This window comes from Ahaetulla prasina, chromosome 2 (genome assembly GCF_028640845.1).
Source record: "Ahaetulla prasina isolate Xishuangbanna chromosome 2, ASM2864084v1, whole genome shotgun sequence".
Classification (NCBI taxonomy): Eukaryota; Metazoa; Chordata; class Lepidosauria; order Squamata; family Colubridae; genus Ahaetulla; species Ahaetulla prasina.
This window is the reverse complement of record NC_080540.1, coordinates 220,451,448-220,466,512: the sequence shown is the minus strand read 5'-3', so window position 1 is coordinate 220,466,512 and position 15,065 is coordinate 220,451,448. Positions and strand designations below refer to the sequence as shown.

At 39.0% G+C, this 15,065-nt stretch overlaps 1 protein-coding gene across 1 annotated transcript in view; it reads left to right on the top strand.

The window, feature by feature from the left end:
• The first annotated feature begins 12,270 nt into the window (after nt 1-12,270).
• Nucleotides 12,271-15,065, top strand: part of CNTLN (centlein) — a 236,370-nt gene continuing 233,575 nt past the window's right edge. Inside the window, exon 1 of the mRNA XM_058168055.1 lies at nt 12,271-12,851. Within this exon, the coding sequence (XP_058024038.1) occupies nt 12,747-12,851 (105 nt within the window). The 5' untranslated portion in view covers nt 12,271-12,746. The remainder of the gene's footprint in view (nt 12,852-15,065) is intronic.

Below are 15,065 nucleotides of genomic sequence, written 5' to 3'. Positions count from 1 at the left end.
ATTTGCCCTTTCTATCTGACATGCATGTCAGTAAATTGGGGTGAGAGGGAAACTCACTGCTGCCTTGGTAAACTTGCATTTTTTAAAATCAACACAATGGCCCACAATGCAAAGCAGAGACCACTGACTATTTTATCCGGTCTTGCTATCCAGAAAGTTGTCATTCTGGCTCTCCAAACAGGCAACTTGGTAGTGCAGATCAGTCCTGCCAGTCAGCTAAAATTTGAAAAAAGGAGTGCTCTTCCTGCTTGAAGAAGATGGTAGGATAGTAAGAAGTGATGGTGATGGCACAGAACCTCTCAATCCCTGTATTGCTTGTTTTCCTCCTAAGATTAGGCAAATTATAGCTGAAACTGTATGTTATCTTGAAGCATTTTTCTAGTTCTCTTAGAAATCATGGAAGATGGATGTAGTGCCAGGAGAACAGAAAAGGGAAAATATTGTTCCTATTTTCAAAAAGGACATTAAAAAGCACTTAGTTAGCCTTATGTTGACACTGGGCAAAACTGTGGAATAGATTATTAAGCAGACTTGTTCGTAAGAGTTTAGAAAAGAATGCAATACTTGGCAGGAGACAGCATGGTTTTATCAAGAGTAAGTCAGGTCAAGCTAATCTTTTTTTTCCACAGAATGTCCATTTTTGTTGACTGTAGCAGACATAGTGTACCTTAACTTCAGCAAAACAATTTAATTAAGTCTCTCATAAGATCTTAAAAAGAGAAGATCCTGGGATATCATGGAAGATTTTGGTTGGTCTAGTCTGCATTATGTAACTACAGATATTACGTAACTACTTCAATGGCTCCACATCAAGCTGAAGGAAGCATCGTGGCATATCATAAGATCCTTATTTATCTCTGTCTCTTTCCAAATAAAGCACTGGGTCATACAGCTATGCTCCAATTTCGTTTCCAAAAAAGATATGGGATCCACTTCAGGACTAGAAGTGATCTTGGAAATAAAGATGGAAATTTGTGCTCTGTAGCATTCTGGTTTCTTACTTTGTATACACACGAGCCTATTTGTCTCCCCATCTATCAATTATCATGGGCTATAGGAACTTGGTGGGTACCTCTGGATTATCCATAGGCATATTAGCCATTTCTTTTTGCTGGGAACCACAGTAGTAAAATACTGTGGATTTTACTAATTGGTAGCTCATGCTCCCTTTGGTCTCCAAGGATGTTTATTCAACTATTTCAAACATATTGTGCTAAGATGCTGCCCATTCAACTTTGAGTCAACAGGACTGAAAGTTCTAGTATGAAATGTGATGTCCCCATTGAGAATTCCTAGACTGCCTCCACTACTGATTTCAATTCACCATTCATTGTATTTTATTTATTTTTATTATTTATTTTTATTTTCATCAAGCATGTATTTTATGACAAATACAAGTGTAAACATAATTATAAATACATGAATAAGGATACGAATAAAAGAAAACATTAGGACAGGGATGGTAGGCACCCTGGTGCGCTTATGCATGCCCCTTACAGAACTCTTAGGAAAGGGGTGAGGTCTACAGTAGACAGTCTAAGGTTAAAGTTTTGGGGATTTGGGGGAAGACACCAGTCAGGTAGTGCATTCCAGTCACTGACAACTCTGTTACTGAAGTCGTATTTTCTGCAGTCTAGTTTGGATCGGTTTACCGATGAGTTTGTATCTATTGTGTGCTCTTGTATTGTTTTGGTTGAAGCTGAAGTATTCATTGGCTGGTAGGACATTGTAGCAGATGATTTTATGTACTATGCTTAGGTCAGAGCAAAGACGGCAAAATTCTAAGTTGTCTAAGCCCAACATTTCGAGTCTGGTGGCATAAGGTATTAGCTTAATCCTGTTTTATTGGTTGATTATGTATGAAAACAATGTCATGGAGTTTGGCTTAAAAAGATATAATCAGAGCATGTTTGTGCTGTGGTGAGATGAAAGAGCTAAAAAAAACCATAACCCAAAATTGTTCATATTTTCAGTAATTGGAAGAAAAAGAAACAAGAAAAAAGTTTTGAAATTGTAAAATTATACAAGCCACACAATGTTTCTTACTTTTTGACCTTTATGTTCAATATGTAAATTGTTCATATTATTTGGGAATCAGAGAAGATGCCATTCAAGAGATCTATAATCAGGGTTAAGAGCAATGAGGTGCTATGTAATTTAGATCTAAAAACAGTTTAAGAAGACAGGATATCTTTCTACACTGTTTCCTTTAATGTAATTCCCCTGATCATCAAGGCAATTCCATGGAATTGCTTGTTAGCGAAGGAAAAAAAAAACCCACTGCAATCTGTGAACAGATTCCCACAATACAGCTGGCTTGCCCGGCCTTGAGCACTTCTGCAGATGTGGCATCTGCAATTGAGGTATAAAAAGGAATGCTGCTCTGGACCTGAAGGTACTAACCTCTCCTCATTAAAAGAGAAAGGCCACCTTCCCCAGATACATATTTAATACACTGCATCATTCTGTCAATTGCCTTGCTATATATGAGTGCTGAAAGGGATGTGGTGGCTCAGTGGCTAACACACTGAGCTTGTCGATCAGAAGGTCGGCAGTTCAGTGGTTCAAATCCCTAGCGCCTCATAACTGAGGGACCTCCTGTTACTTGTCCCAGTTTCTGCCAACCTAGCAGTTGGAAAGCACATAAAAAATGCAAGTAGAAAAATAGGGAACACTTTGGTGGGAAGGTTCCATGCGCCTTCAGTGTTTAGTCATGCCAGCCACATGACCACAGAGATGTCTTCGGATAGCGCTGGCTCTTTGGCTTAGAAATGGAGATGAACACCGCCCCTAGAGCCGGAAATGACTAGCACACATGTGCAGGGGAACCTTTACCTTATATGAGTGCTATTCTACATGTTCACACATAGTACTAGGTTATGGTTTGCAGAAGTCATAGTGACCTGGTTCACACATTAGGCTAAGCCATAAATCCGTGCTGACAAATTCCAAGGGCCAGTTTTAAACCAGAATCAAGCCACATTATAACTTACTGTAAATTTAACACCAAAGAGTTTTGCCTATTGCAACAAAGTATAGCTGAATGACTATGCTAAGAAGATAAGAACATTTTTTTAAAACTTCAAATAGTTTCTAAATCCACCTATCTCCTTTGTACTGTGGGAATCAATTTTTATTAACTGGAACACAAAAAAATCCTTTTTTTTCAATCTCATATAAAATCACGCAGAATCACAATCATTGCCTAACAGCATTTAAATTATAATTTGGAGAGATCTTGTTTAATATGGTACTCCTTAAACTGTAGACTTAGACTTGGAATAACTTTATTGACACTTTGAATGTACACTGATCGGCATAGACACATAAACATGACAGGATAAATAAATAACTAAATAAATACAAAATTATGCATACACCCACATGTCTTATATGACATGGAGAAACAACACAGTCAAGTCCGGATGTATAGATGTACATGGTGAGAGAAATCTTGCGAGTTTACCAGACGGATGGCATAGGGAACAAAGCTGTTATAAAATCCGGAAGTCCTGCTAGAAATACTTCGAAACCTCCTCCCAGAGGGGAACAACAGAAGCAGACCGTGAAGAGGGTGTGTGGGGTCTCTAACAGTGCTTTGAGCTCTAAGCACATAGCGCTTATAAGCAATATCCTGAATGACAGGAAGAGAGCTTCTTATAATCTTCTCGGCTGTCCTTACCACTCTCTGAATGGACTTTCTATCTGAGGCACTGCTGCCACCAAACCAAACAGTGATGCAGTTTGTTAAAATGCTCTCGATCATGCCTCTGTAAAAAGTGTCCAGAATAGAGGGAGACAGATGTGCTCTCCTCATCCGATGCAGGAAATGCAGATGCTGGTTTGCATGTGTCACATTTTTAAACTATATGGTATTCCCATACAGTTTAAAAATGCTACATTTTCTGAAATTCTTGGGTTCTATGTCATGCATATGTTGATCATGTACAATTGTGCCTCTAAATCTACAGAAGCTGTTAAAGTTCTAATTTATTCTCTGATAATACAAATGGATTGGATCAGGGAAACATAATTGAAGAGTAATTCATTCCAGGTGTTCCTGGTCATGACTAAGTAGACCAAGGCCCTGGAATTGAATCTGTGCTATATTAGATAAACTCCCTAGAATTATCTCATTTGCATCTGGAAAAGGAACTTCTTGGATTCATTCCTGGATTAATGTATTCTTGGATTGGTCCTGCTGCCAGTCTGTTTGGAATACCATAACAAAGCAAAGCTGGCTGAGGAATTCTGGGAGTTGAAGTCCACAAGTCTTAAAGTTGCCAAGTTTGGACACCCCTGCCATAACCTATTTAAGCTGGGGGGTGGAGGGGGGGATTTCTTACCATATGTTGATCACGTTAGGTTTGCACCATATTCGTCTCTTCCATTTTGATCTAAAATGGAATTTTGATCTTGATTTTGACCCATCTTTTTGGGGTAGAGAGTGAGGAAGGAGTAGGATATAGTTGCTGCAATATTGGCAGCTCTTCCAGCTGTTGAAACATCTGATTGGCAGGGATAAATGCTGCCTCAGAAATAGGACAATCCTCCTGCTTTATTGGGCACACCTCCATTGCATTAGCTTTCTGGGGGAGTCTAGGGAATAGTGGGCTTTGAGAGATGGCTAATGTCAGAAATTTGAAAATGAATCTTTTGGTGGCTACTTCTAGGTTCTGTTAATTTCTAAAGCCGCTGAGTTTCTCTTTGTGGAAATTCTGCAGACAGGTTTTTAGTTCAGCTCGTAAACTGATTTGTTACAGAATTAGATTTTAGTACTTAGGGTGTTTTGTATAAATGTGAGTTTTTAAAATAAGTTTTCAGTTATTAAACGTCAAGATGTTAACTAGGACTCTGTATTTTATTATTAGCCACTGTTTTGAGGAAAGTAGGGAAGAATACGAAATGAATGTGCTATGGAGTCCAATATTTAGGGAGAGGCTGTCAAGGTTTCATAACAGGGATGTCCAGAAAATGCTCATTTTCTCTCAGCTTGACATTCCCAAACAAATAGATTAGATAAACAAACGGTACTAATGAAATCAGGAAGCCATACATAAAAACAAAAAACAAAAAACCCCACCCCAGCTTAATGTCTAGCTGCACATAGGAAACCTACCATTTCTCTTCCCCCAAAATAAGACATCCCCTGATAATAAGCCTAATCGGGGTTTTGAGCGCATGGCAATAAGGCCAAGCGCTTATTTTAGGGTTCAAAAAAATATAAAACAGCGTCTTATTTTCGGGGAAACACGGGTAGCTAATAGACTTTTGGCAGACTTTTTCTTCTCTTTGAAGCTCTGTCCTTTTCTGGTAAAATGGCTTTCTCTAGCATAAGAATTGGGCTCTTGTTTGATCAGCTTCAATGCTTACAGAGAAGTAGCTTGTAGTGAAAAATATTCTTCTAGTCCCCAAAACTACAGAATAGGACAAACTTATGTTTTGTGAATTGTATTGAGGCCCCTGAACTGGATGGTGTGATGTGTGGGTGTACATTCTCAGCTGCTATCCCCAAGGGCCTCATCTAGCTGCTGCTGTCCTCTGGATAATGCTTGAAGCTTGGGTGGCCGTGGGCTTAGTTGTCCCTTCCAAGTCCACACCTAAGTTTAAAAGCATTGTTCTTTTCTTTTGGGTGGCCGTGTACTTTTCACTCCCTGAGAGGATGAATTCTAAGTTGTTCCACTTTCCAGCCAATCCCCTTTATATCAGGTAATGTTTTCTGTTTTTTAAATTTTCTGTGACAGCCTACACACACTGTGCAAGGTCAAACCTCACCCTACTTCTAGTTTGACTATTTGAAAAAAGCAAACAAACATCCCAATCTGTCCTGATTTCTTCCCCTGATAATTTGAAGAAATGTTTTTGCCAGCATAGTTGAATTCTGAATTCTGTTTCTTTCATTTAATTATCTCCAGCTGACAATTCCCTCTAGGATTGGTACTATGACATATATGTAGGATGAAGAATCTGTAGTTATAAAAACTTTTGAAAGGCTAGTGCTGGCCCACCTAAATACCATCACAGACTCACTGTTAGACCCCTTACAATTTGCCTAAGAGTGAATAGATCAGCAGATGATATTGTTAATGTGACACTGCGCTACATCTTACAGCATCTTGAATCTACAAGGAGTATTCAATATCATCATCAGATATTCTTCTCACTAAACTGATTCAGTTAGCTGTGCCTGGCCACACTTGTTAGTGGATTATAAACTTTCTAACAGATAGGAAGCAGCAGGTAAAGCTAGGCAAAATCACATCAGATACCTGTACAATTAGCCCAGGTGTTCCCCAGGGCTGTGTGCTCTCTCCCATTACTCTTTTCTCTATATATTAATGACTACATCTCAAAAAATCCTTCTGTTAAAGTACTGAAGTTAGCAGATGATACAACAGTGTTTGGTCTCATTCAAGACAACGAATCTGCTTGCAGATGGGAAGTCGAACAACTGGCTCTGTGGTGTGGCCAGAACAATCTTAAACCGAACACACTCAAAACTGTAGATAGCAGATTTTAGGAGAAGCTCTCCTACTCTACCACCTCTTACAATACTAGACGTATCAACAGTAGAGACCTTCAAGTTTCTAGGTTTTATAATACCTCAGGACTTAAAATTGACACATAACACCAAAAACATCATCAAAAAAGCACAACAAAGAATGTTCTTCCTGCCTCAACTCAGAAATCTCAGACTGCCCAAAGGAATTATTGAGTCTGTCATTTGTATTCAACTGTCTGGCTTGGCACAGCAACCACACAAGACACAGACTTCAATGGACAGTTAGGACTGCAGAAAAAATAATTGCAACCAGCCTGCCTTCGGTTGAGGACCTGTATATTGCACGAATTAGAAAGAGGACTGAGAAAATATCTACAGACCCCTCGCATTCCAGACATAAATTGTTTCAACTTCTTCCCTCAAGATGACGCTGTAGAGCATTGCACACCAAAACAATCAGAGAAAGTTTTTTCTTCCATGCTATCACTCTGCTAAACTACTAATCCCCACAATACTGTCTATACCCTAGGATATGGGTGTTAAACTTTTGGCCCGCAGGCTGGATGCATCACGTGCAGGCCATGCCCACCCCAGCTCCGCAAAGGGGGAAAAAACATGAAACATTACGTGACAGTGTGACACTACAAGTTTGACACTGGTGGCCTTAGAATATCAAACCATCTAGTAGGGTTGTATTACCTATTATTTATTTATTTATTTATTTATTTATTTGATTTTTATACCGCCCTTCTCCCGAAGGACTCAGGGCGGTGTACAGGCAAGATAAAACCAGCAATACAATATACAGGTTAAAATACCATTTAAAAAACTTATTTAAATTAGCCTGAAATTAAAATTACCGTAAACTAAAAACCCCGTTTAAAAATTAATAAAATTTCACATTAAAAAATCCAATTTAAGCCAGCCCCGCGCGGATAAAGAGATGTGTCTTCAGTTCGCGACGGAATGTCCGAAGGTCAGGTATTTGACGTAAACCCGGGGGAAGCTCGTTCCAGAGTGTGGGAGCCCCCACAGAGAAGGCCCTTCCCCTGGGGGCCGCCAGCCGGCATTGTTTGGCGGACGGCACCCTGAGAAGTCCCTCTCTATGGGAGCATACGGGTTGGTGGGAGGCGTGTGGTAACAGCAGGCGGTCCCGTAAGTACCCAGGTCCTAAGCCATGGAGCGCTTTAAAGGTCGTAACCAACACCTTAAAGTGCACTCGGAAGGCCACAGGCAGCCAGTGCAGTCTGCGCAGGAGTGGTGTTACATGGGAGCTACGTGGACTAACTGAAGCCTCCGAGTGCACTTCAAGGGGAGCCCCATGTAGAGAGCATTACAGTAATCCAAGCGAGAGGTAACGAGCACATGAGTGACTATGCATAAGGCATCCCGATCAAGGAAGGGGCGCAACTGCCGAACCAGGCGAACCTGGTGGAAGGCCCTCCTGGAGACGGCCGTCAAATGATCTTCAAACGACAGCCGATCATCCAGGAGCCGATTATCCTTCTCATCTTTCCTATTAACTATTTCCATAGCTTCTTATGACTATAACTTTGTTGTTTGTATCTCATGATTTATATTGATTATGTTTATTTAGTATCCTATTATGATTTATGTTGTTTGCTATCACTGAGTTTGTATCTTATGATTTATGATGATTGTATTTCATGATTATGATCATGATTTATCACTTGTTTGTATGTATGTATACTGAGAGCTTATGCACTGGAGACAAACTGTGTCCAATCACACTTGGCCAATAAAGAATTCAATTCTATTCTATTTCATTTCATTTCATTTCATTTCTTTTTTTTCCTATCCTATCCTATCCTATCCTATCCTATCCTATCCTATCCTATCCTATCCTATCTCTATCCCTATCCCTTTCCCGCTCTAGCAATAACTTCTATCTTCCTAGCCCAGCTACTTGATTTATTGACCATTTCATAACAATTACCTCCCTACCTACATCTAAAATCTGAAATTTAAGATAGTAATATTAAATGTTAGATTAGTTTACCTAATTTTCATAATTATCAAATTTTTCAGACTAGATTGCAAATCCTTGTTAAGGATTGGGGCTGTAACTTGAGGCAGTGAGCTTTACTAAAATGAATCTCAGGTTCCAGCCATTTTGAAAGTAATTATACTATCAAGCATGGTAATCTTGTCTAAAGTTAACATTTTCTGAATTATGTCACACACAAGAATGTGCAATTAAATTTCACGAAACTCCATAAAAATTACAAAATGCATATGTGGAATCTAAGATTTGTTTCTTTGTTTTAGGGCTGAGAGGGTGGTCCATAAAACATGGCCCAATTATTAATTACTTTCTGGCTTAAATCCTTTATTTTGTAGTACTTTAAATTCTTTGTCAAAAGAGAGTTTGGTTTGAAATTAATTTAAAGCATTTATTTGCAAGCTTCAATGAAGCTAGTGCTGTCCATCAGACAGAATGTTGTAGAAGAATATGTGAAAAATCTAGTATGGTATTATGCAATTTATTAGCTAGATGACTGTTTAAATCAGTGACTGTTGTACATCATTTTGTCGTAAGTCATAGTTTACAGTGCACAATAGATTCACACAATAAAATAACACCAATTATTACTTGCATTCTGTATGAATTTGATACCAGAGAAATTGCTACAGCACCATCCCTAAAGTAAAAAGCAAAAGTTATGACAGATAAACTGGTTAAGTTCTTTCAACACTATATTTCTACAAATCACTTTCACATTTGATACACTGTCATGTTCACATACCAAGTTTACATGACTTTAATTAAACTTGAATAAATGCATGTGGGTTCAGCAGATAATCTTTTGAAACGCATGTAAACCTCATTCAAGAATCTCTGAGATTTCCCTTCAGGTAAAACTAGCACTCCAGTTTTATTGTCCAATATTAGTTGGGTTAAAATCTGGGAGACCGTGAATTCTAGTCCCACTTTAGCCATTAAGTCATCTAGGTACCTTAGGCCAATCATTCCCTTTCAGCCCTAGGATGAACGCAATGGCAAATCAGTTCTGAAAGCTTGCCAAGAAAACTGCAGAGATTTGTTCAGACAATCACCATGAGTCAACACTAACTCAAAGGTACAAAAGAAATAAAGTATCAGTGGACCCAACTATTTCAACAAGTCACACAATTTGCAGGCATTGTGGCAATTTGCAGGCATTGTGGCAATATGTCCTCAACTTACAACCACAACACAAATTTATGTTGTTCAGTGAGAAATTTGTTAAGTGAGTTTTGTCCCCTTTTTATGACTTTTCTTGCCCTACTTGCTAAGCGAATCCCTGGACTTGTTAAATTAGTAACACGATTGTTTCCCCATTGACTTGGCTTGTCAGAAGGTCGCAAAAGGGGATGACACAGCTCCAGAACACTGCAACTGACTCAAATATGAGTCAGTTGTCAAGCATCCAAATGTAAATCACATTACCACAGGGATGCTACAACAGTCATTAGTGGGAACAATGGCTGTCAGTCATTATTTTCAGTGCCATCACTAAACAAACTGTTTAGTGACAGCACTAAACAAACTGTTGTAAGTCGAGGACTATCTGTATTTGCCCTGAACTACCAGAAGTATAGTTTCAGCTACATCACTGAAACTCCCTGTTATTTTTTTATTTTTTTATTTATTTATTAGATTTATAAACCGCCCTTCTCCCGAAGGACTCAGGGCGGTGTACAGCCAGAATAAAAAAAAGCAATATACAGTTAAAATACAGTTAAAAAACTTATTATACAATGTGGCCGAAGTTAAAATAATTAAGAATCTAAAAAACCCCAATTAAAACCAAAGAGAAATTTAGAAGTTAAAACTAAACAATTTCTTATTTCTGTTATTCTTAAAAGATGTAGGGTTGGTTCTGCAACCCAACAAGACAGAAAACAGACTTCAGAGGATAATTAGAACTGCAGAAAAAACAATTGCTACCAACCTGCCTTCCATGGAGGACCTGTATACTGCACGAATCAAAAAGAGGGCTGTGAAAATATTTACAGATCCCTCACATCCCGGACATAAACTGTTTCAACTCCTGCCCTCAAAACGACACTATAGAGCACTGCACACCAGAACAACTAGACACAAGAACAGTTTCTTCCTGAACGCCATCACTAAGGCTGCATTACTATTAATCTTCTCATCTTTCCTATCATCCATCTCCTTCCACTTATGACTGTATGATTGTAACTTTGTTGCTTGTATCCTTATGATTTATATTGATATTATTTCCTGATTGCTTATTTGTACCCTATGACTACTATTAAGTGTTGTAAGTGTTGTACCTTGATGAAGGTATCTTTTCTTTTATGTACACTGAGAGCGTATGCACCAAGACAAATTCCTTGTGTGTCCAATCACACTTGGCCAATAAAAAATTCTATTCTATTCTATTCTATTCTATTCTATTCTATTCTATTCTATTCTTTTTTTATTTCATTTTGTCACAACAGTATATACAATCATCAACATAAACAATAACCCATCATGAGAGAAAAAAGTATATATATATATATATATATATATATATATATATAAAGTAAAAGTATGCAACAACTATGTTAATTTGATATAATGAAGGGAACAATAGAACAGGAACGGTAGGCACTTTTGTGCTCTTATGCACGCCCCTTATAGTCCTCTTAGGAATGGGGTGAGGTCAATAGTAGACAGTTTTTGGTTGAAGATTTTGGGGTTTTGAGTAGAGACTATAGAGTCAGGTAGTGAGTTCCAAGCGTTAACAACTCTGTTACAGAAGTCGTATTTTCTGCAATCAAGTTTGAAGCGGTTGACATTAAGTTTGAATCTATTGTTTGCTCTTGTATTATTGCGATTGAAGCTGAAGTAGTCTTTTACAGGAAGGATATTACAATAGATGATTCTGTGTGTTAAACACAGATCATGTCGGAGTCGGCGGAGTTCTAAATTTTCTAATCCCAGGATTTCAAGCCTGGTGGGATAAGGTATTTTGTTGTTTTCGGAGGAGCGAAGAACTCTTCTAGTAAAATATTTCTGGACGCTTTCAATAGTATTAATGTCAGAGATGTGGTATGGGTTCCAGACGGATGAGCTGTATTCAAGAATAGGTCTGGCAAATGTTTTGTATGCTCTGGTTAGTAGTGTAGAGTTTTTGGAAAAGAAGCTATGTAAAATTAGGTTTACAACTCTTAGAGTTTTTTTTGCTATGTAGTTGCAGTGGGCTTTGGCATTTAGGTCATTTGATATGAAAACTCCAAGGTCTTTAACAGGGTGAGGGTCGTCAGTAAGGTAATGTCCATCAAGCTTGTACTTGTTGTTAGGGTTCTTTTTACCAATATGTAAGTCTGAGCATTTGCTGGTTGATATTTGAAGTTGCCAAGTTTTAGACCAATCGGAAACAAAGTCAAGGTCATCTTGAAGGGTAGAAGTATTGTTAGTGGTATTGAATAGTTTGATAGAATATTCTATTCTATTCTATAAGCGCAGCAGAGCAAACTAATCTGACCTTTAAACAGGACAATCAACTATATGGCCGGAGCTCTGGGAGACCTTATGTCAAATAAGAGCCATGCAGAATTACGTCCTGAAGAATGCATTTCAAAACAACTCAAGTCGCTAAAGTTGTGGACGCAACATGCCAACTCATAGTTTTGCTTAGGCAACGCTAGTTTGCTGCATTAACCGACGTTTGGTTGAGACGAGACTATCCGATGAGAAAGGCGGGATTCGCAAGCAAATGACCTCCAAACCGACAAATCCCTGAAACTCATCCGCGTCCGAAAGTTATAAGCGGCGGAATAGTCGGGCGGGAAAACTTCGCGCATGCCCTATAAAGATACTTTTAAAAAAACAAACCACCACCCAACACCATCTTCTTTTTGACTTCCGCCTTTTGCCGCTCCCTCATTTAAACCGACAACCTGACATTACGTCCTTTTTTCTGTGGTTCATAGCGCCACCCGCATGTTCTTACTTGAATTTTTTTTTTTTTTAGAAGGAGGACGTTAGGGTGGGTATTCGAAGAAGAAGGCGGTGCCTCGGGGAAAGCTTTTGTTTCATTGGTTCTCGGGAGCGTTTGTAATCTTCTTATGGCGCCCAAGTCGGGCGGTCTGCAAAGATTTGTTTTTTTTTTCCCCCCTGTTGTTAGTTACCTCCGTCGCTTTCCCTCACGGTTCCCACAGAAAGTCGGTAAACACGCACGTGACAAGTGATCTTTAGGGTATCCAAGCGCGGTCCAAGTTGAGCATGGCTTCTTCCAAACGCAAGGATCCGGCTTCTGCGGCAGCATCCCGGATCTTTGTGCTGGAGGAAGAAGTCAGGAGCCTGACTGAGGAGCTGAACCAGTGCCAGGTTGGTACCGACGAGCGGGAAGGATGGAGACCCCCGCCGAGAGGAGGACCAGAGTCTTCTTGGCTGCTCGCGGCTCTCGGGGACGAGGAGGAAGAAAGGGGAGACCTTCATAAGCTTGACTTCCAGTTGTGAAATTCCAGATAAATACCAAAGTGCCTTCCCTGTTAGGTTTCTGGGTGTCAGTCAATGCCTCATCTTGTGGCTTCATCTTCCTAGGCTCCTTAGTATATCAATATTACATTACTTAATATATTAATATTACTAATTATATTAATATATAGTATATTAATATTCCTATTCTGGAGCGGGGGAACTGCTTGCTTTGACAGTTTTAGCGTTGAGGGCTGTTATAGTTACCCCCCCCCGCCCCAGCCAGGCACCACAATAGTGAACCCCTCAAAAAAGTCGATTTCTTTTAGGTTGCTCAAGCAAGCAAGTCAAGCTCCAAGAGAGCCGTCCCTGACATAGAGCCAGCCAAGCCTCTGAAGAGAGAGAAAAACCCTGTTGCTTCATGTGGTAATCCTTCTGGATCTTAACGTTGTCCATGATGCCGCTCAGAGTCACTTTTTGTGAAATGGGCGGCCGTACCGAATTAATAAATGAAATTTTAAAAAAGAACAAGCAGTTTACAGATGGTGTTCTAACTGCTCTCTATAAAGATAGGATTGGATTAAAAAAAAATAAGGAAATAGGTAAATAGAAGTTTCACGGTCTTGACCAACATAAGAATCCAATTTAGAGCCGTCTAATAGCAATTACACAATTTTGCTTCATATTTTGAAATATTGACTTCAGGGGGGAAGTTGATACATAAACAACAAATAATTTCAGAGTTAAGTTGAACAACCTAGCTTGTCATTTAATCGTCTGGTTCTGGTCTTGCCTTCTGGCTTTAAATGATAGAGTCATTTCTGTCCCTTAGATATTTAAAGATTATTATAATAGCTCACCAGTCAACTTTATTGAAAGCCAAATATATAGGGTCCTTTAGCTTGTCCTCATATGGCCAGGTTTCTGGATCGCTAAACATCTTGATCTCTGAATTCATTCCTTCTTGTATGCATGCTTTTGAACTCAGCGTTCAAAAGTGGTGCTCAGGGTTACGCACAATCCTCCAAATAGGGGGAAATTATGCCCCCCTTTAAGTTTCTGCCAGCAAAACTGGGTGCTAAGCTCTGCCAGATGGAAAGACAAATTCCAAAGGTATGTACGCATTCTCACAATAAGCAGTGAAATGATACAATTGGTACTTTCTAGCTTAGATACAATAGATTTCACTTGAAGAAATTTTTTTAAAGGTGTATTTAGGTTGGCACCATTGAGGTTTGGCAAACACAAATAAGGAGTTCAATTCATATTTATTTATTCCATCAGTGCTCCTCCTTTCCTTTCAAATATGATATACAATTGACAATAACTAATATACAGTGAGTTTGAATAATAAATTAAAATTAATGTTGGAATTCATTAACAGGATAAAAGCTTGACAAAAAAAAGCTCTTCTAAAGGCAGAGAGAAATAGTGGCTAATGCAACTCCTCAGGGAGTGGATTCCACAGCTTGGAAGTGGCTACCTCTAAGATTCTAAATAATTGATAGAAGAGCATCACCTGCGCATGATAATCCTGAGATTGTATCATAACTGTGTGAACAGGAAAATTTTAAATTAGCAAATATACTTTGGAATAACTATTAGGAGCATTTATATCTTATTTTTATATTGCCCCTTTTTCCAAGAAATTCAAAGAAGTGCATTTGGTATCTTGCTTTCTTGCTCATTTTAGAATGCTATTTTAGATTTTAGTAGAATTAGTCTAACGAGTTGATTGGCCCAAAGTTCATCCAAGGGACTGTCATGCTGAAATTTCAAAACAATCAGGAATAGGTTACATTGCTGTTATCTAGTAGCATGGCCATAGCTTGCATACGTGTAATCCTCAGTTTATGCATCAGGTTAAATTCGTATCCCAACTCACTGTATAGGGTTGTTGTGGGGAAAATAAGAGGAAGGTGTATTAGATATGTTCACCACTTTGAGTTATTTATTAAAAAAAGGTAAAGGTTCCCCTCGCACATACGTGCTAGTCGTTCCCGACTCTAAGGGGCAGTGCTCATCTCTGTGTCAAAGCTGAAGAGCTGGCACTGTCAGAAGACGTCTCCGTGGTCATGTGGACGGCATGACTCAACGCTAAAGGCACATAGAATAGAATTATTT